Source organism: Beauveria bassiana, assembly GCF_000280675.1.
Source record: "Beauveria bassiana ARSEF 2860 unplaced genomic scaffold BBA_S00005, whole genome shotgun sequence".
NCBI classification, from domain to species: Eukaryota; Fungi; Ascomycota; class Sordariomycetes; order Hypocreales; family Cordycipitaceae; genus Beauveria; species Beauveria bassiana.
Genome location: NW_007930840.1, coordinates 780,150 through 788,779, shown reverse-complemented (window position 1 = coordinate 788,779; position 8,630 = coordinate 780,150). Strand labels below are relative to the sequence as shown.

At 53.0% G+C, this 8,630-nt stretch overlaps 3 protein-coding genes across 3 annotated transcripts; all 3 read left to right on the top strand.

The window, feature by feature from the left end:
• Positions 1–652: 652 nt before the first annotated feature.
• On the top strand, positions 653–1,753 carry BBA_02531 (farnesyl pyrophosphate synthetase; the record flags this gene model as incomplete). The annotated part of the gene is made up of 2 exons (XM_008597628.1): positions 653–775; positions 830–1,753. 2 exons carry the CDS (start codon positions 653–655, stop codon positions 1,751–1,753), a joined length of 1,047 nt encoding a protein of 348 aa, XP_008595850.1.
• A 535-nt stretch (positions 1,754–2,288) lies between these two features.
• BBA_02530 (pantothenate transporter) lies at positions 2,289–3,755 on the top strand (the record flags this gene model as incomplete). The annotated part of the gene is made up of 1 exon (XM_008597627.1): positions 2,289–3,755. One exon carries the CDS (start codon positions 2,289–2,291, stop codon positions 3,753–3,755), a length of 1,467 nt encoding a protein of 488 aa, XP_008595849.1.
• Positions 3,756–7,900: 4,145 nt separating this feature from the next.
• BBA_02529 (DNase1 protein) lies at positions 7,901–8,416 on the top strand (the record flags this gene model as incomplete). The annotated part of the gene is made up of 1 exon (XM_008597626.1): positions 7,901–8,416. The coding sequence occupies one exon, from the start codon at positions 7,901–7,903 to the stop codon at positions 8,414–8,416; it is 516 nt and encodes a 171-aa protein (XP_008595848.1).
• Between the last annotated feature and the right edge of the window lie 214 nt (positions 8,417–8,630).

The window sequence follows — 8,630 nt, the reverse complement described above, 5'->3', positions numbered from 1 at the left end:
ATTGCGATTCGGGCTTGGGGATACGGAGTACATGACGTCGCAATGCCCCAAAGCAGTTGGATTCATCTCGAGGCAGATCTGGGTGTTTTCAGGAAACCTCTGGCATCCAAAAAGAGTTGTCATTGTGCATTCAATCTCCAGCCTCTAACGGAATATGGCAGCCCAGACGCTAGCGTTGGACTTCACTCGGTGCATCACGCGCTGATGGAGGGGAAAATGCGAATACGTATCGCGCTACAGAGCCAACGGTTTGTGCGGCAGTCGGAGCTGGGAGTGGCTGAGCCAACAGCGCTGGCCGTCTCACGTATCGTCGTCGCCTCGGTTTTGACACGTTGGACGGTCCGAGCTCTCAAAGATGATTTTCTAGCGATTTTAGTATTCGGTGCGATTACGCGCCGTGTCTTGCTCGTGATGCATGAGGGGCAGCCGAATGGACCCCTGGCCTAGTGGGCTTTTTAGATACTTGCATCTACAGCAATTCTGCCACCTATTTGCTTGTACTTTCATCACGTGGAGGGGGGTAACAGCCGTGATATCGCGATATCTCATTTCTTACCGCCCCTCATTTGCACCTTGTTTGTCTGTTGTATTTAGAGCTGTAAAGCCAACCGTCTTTTTGTGTTGTGCTTGGTATCAATTCCAAACCGACAAGATGCCCGCCGAAACCACCACCCTGCAGCAGTTTGAGAGCATCTACCCCAAGCTCGAGGCTGCCATTCTCGAGCATGCCAAGTCCTACAAGCTTCCCCAAGGGGAGCTGGACTGGTTCAAGCTGGTACGCAGATGATGGATTGCGTTTCTTGTAGACTATACTAATTTTTGACGACAGAACCTCGAGACCAACCCTCTCGGCGGCAAATGCAACCGTGGCATGTCTGTGCCCGACTCCGTCTCGATCCTCGTCGGCGAAAAGCTCAACGAAGAGCAATACTTTCAGGCCGCGACCCTGGGCTGGATGACGGAGCTCCTGCAGGCCTTTTTCCTCGTCTCGGACGACATCATGGACGGCAGCATCACCCGCCGCGGCAAGCCCTGCTGGTACCGCCAGGACGGCGTCGGCATGATTGCCATCAACGACGCCTTTATGCTCGAGTCGGTCATCTACACGCTGCTGAAAAAGTACTTTCGCTCGCACCCGGCCTACATTGACCTCGTCGAGCTGTTCCACGAGACAACGTTGCAGACGGAGCTGGGCCAGCTGTGCGACCTCTTGACCGCGCCCGAGGACAAGGTCAACCTCGACAACTTTTCCATGGAAAAGTACCAATTTATTGTCATTTACAAGACGGCCTACTACTCCTTTTACCTTCCCGTCGCCCTCGCCCTGTACCAACTCAACCTCGCCACCCCGGCCAACCTGAAGCAGGCCGAGTCCATCCTCATCCCGCTCGGCGAGTACTTTCAGGTCCAGGACGACTACCTCGACAACTTTGGCCTGCCCGAGCACATTGGCAAGATTGGCACCGACATCAAGGACAACAAGTGCTCCTGGCTCGTCAACAAGGCCCTCGAGATTGCCACCCCCGAGCAGCGCAAGATTCTCGAGGACAACTATGGCCAAAAAGACGACGCTAAGGAGGCCATTGTCAAGAAGCTCTACGACGACTTGAAGCTCAAGGACGTGTACCTCGAGTTTGAGGAGCGGCGCGCTCAGGAGATTCGCGACAATATCGCCAAGATTGATGAGAGCCAGGGCCTCAAAAAGGAAGTCTTTGAAGTCTTTTTGAATAAAGTCTACAAGCGCACCAAGTAAAGGGATGCATGCGGCTCGGGGCACGTGTTGGTGTGTGCATAGAACGATACAAATGATGCTGGTTCGGAATTTTCTCGCAAGAATCATCAAAAGGTACATTAATTCAAATTCTACATAGGAGTATTTAGTCGCTACAATGGAATTGCATGGAGTTCCAGGCGTGTAGATAGGTGCAGGCGAGCCTCGTGCTTGGCTGCAGAATGTCATGAGGAATGCTTGCAGAATTATAGCATGAAAATCATCTCAGATGCCACTCGAAAAAATCATGGGCTGGATTGACGTTTTTTTTCTTGCCCCTCTGATAGCGTTCAAAAGCAATGCAAAGAGAGGAGGCCAGGTACATCCTTGTCCTTGGAGTTGCAAAAGAGCTGGCCGTTTGGCCGGGTGGGCACTCGCGATGGCGTGATGGCACTGCGGTGCTTGACCGAAATCGGTGCCACGTCTTGCTCGGCCAATTTGCTCGCAGATTCTTGCATCTTCTTTTGTATTTTCAGACATAAAGAACTGCAAGGAGAAGGAAGAAGGAAGGAAAAAGATGCCTGGCTCTGATAAAAAGGTGGCAGTGGTGACTGCCAAGTCGGCGCCGCTTCAAGTACACGATGCTGCCGATACGGCCAGCGGTCCATGGGAGGAGCCCGTCCGCCAGAAATGGTATCAGTGGTTCTCGCCGACGGACACGCCCGAGGAGCGACGTCTGATACTGAAGCTGGACCTGCTCATCCTGGTCTTTGTCTTTCTCGCCTACTGGGCCAAGGTGCTGGACCAGTCGGCGACGAGCGCGGCGTACGTGAGCGGCATGAAGGAGGACCTGCGTCTGTTTGGCAACGAGCTCAACTACATCAACACGACGTACATGGTGGGCTTCATCACGCTGCAGATCCCCCTCACCCTTCTCATGACGCGCTTCTCGGCCGCGTGGTTCATCCCCGCCGCCGACGTTGTCTGGGGCGTCCTCACGCTCGCCCAGTACCGCGTCACGAGCGCCGGCCAGCTCTACGCGGTGCGCTTCCTCATCGGCGCCGCCGGCAGCCTGTTTTTCCCCGCCGTCCAGTGGTACCTCGGGTGCTGGTACAAGCGCGCCGAGCTGAGCCGCCGCAGCGCCCTCTTCTTCGTCGCCAGCCAGGTCGGCGGCATGAGCGCCGGCTACATCCAGTCGGGCGCCTACGCCTCGCTGCACCTGCGCCACGGCATCGAGGGATGGCGCTGGCTGTACATCATCTGCTTCGCCTGCACCATCCCCGTCGCGGTGCTCGGGTTTCTCTGCCTGCCGGGCCAGCCGGAGAAGCCCAGGTCGCTGTTCCTCTCGGCGCGGGAGAGCGAGCTTGCGCGGGCGCGCATGCGTGCGGATCGCAGGGAGCCGCGCAGGCCGCTCACGCGCGCCGTGGTCAAGAAGACGCTTCTTGGCTGGCACTTTTGGATCCTCGTCGGCTTCGCCTTCTTCTTCTCCCAGGCCGATGGCGTATCCGCCAACAGCGGGCTGCCGCTGTGGCTGAAATCCGAGGGCTACAGCGTCGAAAAGATCAACACGATAACCACTGTATCGCCAGCCGTCACCATTGTATCGGCCCTCATCTGCGGCGTGCTCTCAGACGCCTACGACGCCAAGGTCTCCCTCATCACGGCGACGGCGCTGCTCAACATTCTCGCGAGCATCATCCTTGCGATATGGCACGTGCCGACCGGCCTCAAGTTTTTTGCATTTTTTCTGGCTGGATCGGCCAACGGCATCGCGCCCGTCATTTACTCGTGGGCCAATGAGATTTGCGCGGGCGATGCCGAGGAGCGTGCCATTGTCATAAGCAGCATGAATACGATTGGCAATACCTTTGGCGCGTGGCTGCCGCTGTTTGTGTGGAGGACGACGGATGCGCCGCGGTATTTGATTGGATATAATTGGACGATTGGATTGGATATTGGCATGCTGGTCATGGTGTTTGTCCTGCGGTCGTTTTGGAACCGTGAAAAGGCAGCGCTGGCTTTGGGGGCGAATAGAGCCGGGTAGCGATAGAAGCAAGCACAGAAAAGTGTGATCTAATATAGCACGGAGTGATCAGATCGTACCTGGGATATTAGGGGTACTTCGATAAAGTAGGCAGGAGTAGTCAGCTGCGGACGCGTAGGTGAGGAACTTCAAAGAAGTTCTTCTTGACTCGGTGGCGCGCCGGGGAGTCGATTTGAGGGCCAGTTGGGGAGAGGGATCTACATAAGATATCAATACTTACCAATATTCAACGGCGAGCATTCCTTGTAATGACGGTATAATACGTACTATCCATGAGTGTCGTCGCCAACGGCTTCCGACGGCCTCTGCTGGCCCATGTGAAGTCGACCTTCACCTACAGCATGGCATGACTTGACTCGGGACCTTGCATCTCTCGTACTAGAAAGAGGTAGCTGTGCCAGCCAAGTGTCAAAACATGACTATACATGTGTCTTGCTACAGAGTATATCGGTAGTGTTGTGAGAACCAGCTGTAGCTCTGGATGCTCGACTGACAAAGCGAGCGCACGCCAATTCCTTTCCAGTAACAATAGTGGCGGCCGGTCAAGGCGGCTTAGATTTGCACAACAAGGTTTTGCACAAGTTTTCGCCTTCTTGCAGTCTGCTTCTGTATACGTTGGTAGTGAATGAGTGTGAATAGACTTTTGTCATTAGTTTGGCGGTTATGTTCCGTGAACGATGTGCCGAGGGCCGCAAAGGAGGAGAATGCGCGCGAAAAGTATGAAAGTATGTCGACAGGCGACAGAAAAAATATTCTATTCTTTTCTAGGCGGAAAATCGGAAACAGCGCCGAGTGAGCCGCGAGTCCATCGCCACAACAAGTCGTAATCCCATCGCGGGCAGCCGAGGCGATGACAGTTGACGTTGGGGTATAGTACATTCACATGCAATACAATATAGCGGCCGGTTGGAAAACTATAATCATAAAAGTACTCTGTTATCGTTCATCGCTTGCATCTCGGCATGTTCCGTCGTCTTGTAACTATGACTGGCTTGAGCCGTCATGACAAAGTCACGGTACGCGCAAAGGTACAAGGCGGAACCAGTGTTGGACAACTTGGCGGACTTGGCTTTGTCACCTCAGATAGGTAGAGTTTGACAAGGAAAATTTGTGTCTTCTGGAGGGCGTATCATGCTTGGCCAGCATCACTCAATATTCTGCAATGTCACGCCAAGTATAGCGATGGCGGGCATACATTTGGGTATTCATGCAGACTTGGCCAAGTCCAACCTCTGCGCGCAGGGTCATTACGATGAATGATATTACCTGTGAATTTGCCTCTTGTACATGCCTGAGTAATCAGGTGTCCAGAAGCTGACAATGCGCTGAGTGAGAAGAGGGGGCGCTGTAGCGAGGCGTCTCTAGGCGGTCTGATTCGCTGTAAATACGAAGTATGACTGCTCAGTCCAACTAAGAAACTGGACTTACAAGTACCTGAGTTTGTGGGCACCGGCTCAGCATTGCAAAGTAGCTGCCAGGTACCTGACTACACATCTTCCTCCGCTCGACTAGTCACGAGCTAGGCCATGGCCCAAAGCCCTCGTCGCAACATTGCAAACAACTTGCCCATTCACTTGGATATTGTCGCATTGACCTACACTCGTGGTTTTGAGATCTTTATCGGTACCTTGCATGGCACGCAAGCACCTTGCGACAAGCTCAAGAACTCGTTGCCGCGAAATGGTCTACATGGATTTATCTCAGCCTTTGTCGGGCTGACTTTCTGTCGGTCAGCAAACAGCGATTGCGCTCCCAACATGAAGCACAGCATTCAGCCGCACGCCGCTGCGCGATTTTTTTCCCGTCATTCTTAAGCACCAAGAGCAAGAGACGAGACGTGCCTTCCCTACGTGGAACCATTCATGCTTATGCGGCGGCCGACATGCGATTGCGGCATATGTATGCATTGTGCTACTCGCACACACACGTTCTTGCTGCCTGCATCATTATGCCGCACCCAATTTTGCCTATCTCGAGCATAACACATTGCATGAGCCGACGTCTGTTTGGCGAACGAAGACGGTCGAATTTGCTTCCGGCCCTGGCATGCTTCCTCGTCGGCCTTGAAGCCAAGCCTTTCCGTAACATTGACTCCCGCTCCCTGTTCAGGTACGCGGGGACCGGTACCCCGTCAAACCTCTGTACCACGCGAGTCCGTGGACAGCGCACAGTCGGTGCTGTCAAACGGCAGTCTCCTCCAATCATGGCTCGTTTATGCAGTTTCGTCCGGCCTGGCCACTCTCGGACGACTCTGAGGGAAAAGTGGACTGCCTAACAAAGTCTGATGTTGGTGGTTTTTACCAGAATAGGTACACGACGACAAATTTACTTCAGTCAGCGCAAGTCGCTCTGAAGCGTGTGAAAAATTCGACTACGGTACTTTGCCACTTTGTCATCGTGTCGAGATTCATGTCTCTGTCACTCCAGTCAAGATCGAACAGCCTGCCACGCATTTGACAACAGAACAGCCGACACGCAAATACCTCTCACAGACGTGCATCTGCGAGACAGAACCAAACATGTGAGACAAGTCAGGCCATCGATGCCGGTACCTTTATGCGTCGACGTGGCAGCGATGCATGTCTAAATAGAAGAGTTACTTTGCAGGACGAGAGGCAACACCTCCAGATTGAGTAGGTGGACACCGAGGTAACTGACAATGAGGCTAGCATTATTGGGAACCGGTGCTGCGTATCTGCCACTCGGCGCTCCGTTTTGAAAGCTCTGATGAACAATAACAGTAAAAAGCCTCGGTTGACGCCAACCGTCTATTGTACTCTGGGGTGGACAGGTGAAAACACTGGGCCTGTGCTTTGTTCGCCGTCCAGACAGACTGTCGAACTGTCACGTCTTATTAATAACGGAAAACTCTTTTTCACTCTCCACCAAAACGGAGCGAAAACCGTGGGCCAGTAGAACCGCTTTTTTGAATTCCAGAACACGGTCGGCAAACGGCGCTAATCCACCGTTTCGCACCATTGAGGACCAAGAGTCAAGAACCCTACCACCGAGAGCCAGGCAACAAGACGATGGTTGTTTGTATTTTTTTTGTGGACGAGTACCGCACGCAACACAGGTACTTGCCAGAATGGTTGTTGGCTAACCAAGCAACAATAGCAGACAATAGAACAGGATACATACCTGGAGCACTTGGAAGCGTTGACTAATGAGCGGTAAGTGCGAGTCAATAACTTTCGCGCCCGTCTACGAAGTAGCCTCGGAACTTCGGAAGTAATATCATCAGCTTTTGGCAAACGTTTGCTCATACTGTCGTGATTGAAGATGCAGGACCAACTTACAGCCAATGTGACGGCCGTCCAACCGGCCATCAGGCTCCGCTGCCGCGAGTTGGCTGCCTGCAGAGAGAGCAGCACATGCTGCCAGCCCGAAGTGAGGCAATAATAACTAATGAGAAAGCAGCATTCATCTTCTTATCCAGACGAGCGCTGCAGGTATCCGTACGGAAGACGGCTATCCTGTCCCACCTGGGGCTGACCGTTCACTGTTCCACAACGGAGGACGAGCAAGAGAACGAAACACATGCTGAGTTTTGAACGGAGCCGCCAACGAGTTGGGGCTAGTCAAGGTACAAGCGGTACTTTGGAACAAGGGACCCTGTCCGCACAGTGTGGCCCGAAAGGGGGGTGTGGGGGCGGGTGTGGATGGTGGCTTGCGTAGAGTCAGGCACAGACAGCACCACACCAGATAGACTTCCCGCCCACGAAAGCCAGGTTCAGCGAACAGGTACAAACACGCACACACACGACTATGGCAATGAGACGTGGATACCGGCCCCAGAGAAGTTTTGGTCTAGAATCTTTGACACGACGCACGGGTGGCCGGTAAGCAGATGCTTCTTTTCGAAAATTCTCCTTGTGGTCGGACGACTTCACTTATAAAACGGCCCCCCTCCCCCGGTCCGATATATGAGTTTCTTTTTTGTTGTACACACAATCCTTCCAGACATTCCTTCTTCAAGCAGTCTTGTTTGACCTTTTACTTCCTTTGACAGGAACCTCTTTTGCTTCTTCATTCCTTTGAAAGCAAAACACACTCAACACACTCCCTCTCATACACGATCTCGACGATCAACAACTATCCTTGAAAAGTCTTTATTCAAGCTCTTTCTCGCAAACCAAATCAAAATGCACTTCTTCAAGACTCTCTTTGGCCTTGCTGCCTCCGCCGCTGCCGTCAGCGCCAATTCGATCACCTTCTTCACCCTCGACAATCTTGAGCGCACAATCTACTTCGTGCCCAGCCCTGGCTCCCCCCAGATGGACCCCGTCACCGTCAACAATAACGAGAAGACCAAAGTCGAGTTCGCCCACGGCTTCACTGGCATGTTCTACGCCGTCCAGAAGGGCGAGCCAAACAAGGACGGCATCATTGGCGAGGTCCGCTTTGACGGAGACGAAGGCAAGACCTACTTCGACGTCTCAGCTATTGACCATCCCGAGGATAAAAACAACATCAAACAGATGTACGTCCTCGATGCTCAAGGAAATGCTTTGACAAATGAACCCATGTCTGGCTGCGAGGAACACCCTTGCGACAACGTCTACCATAAACCCGATGATGTGCAGACCAAGGTTACCAAGTATCAAGACCTCATGACCACCTTGGGATCCGGCAGTACTGGCCACACCTTTGCTTCCTAAATGCGACGACATGTTCACGGGAAACAGAAGCACGCATACTGGATATGATAGTCGGCTAGTCGACTGATGCAACGCTTCGAAGGTGGCATCAAGATCACCTTTCTTTTTGTTTTATTTGCATGATTGCGCAGCGCGCCCCTTCAGCCTTCAGAAAGCATAAAATTGATTTTTATGCCTTACGACATAGAAGTGCCCTTGTCCTCACGAGGGCAAG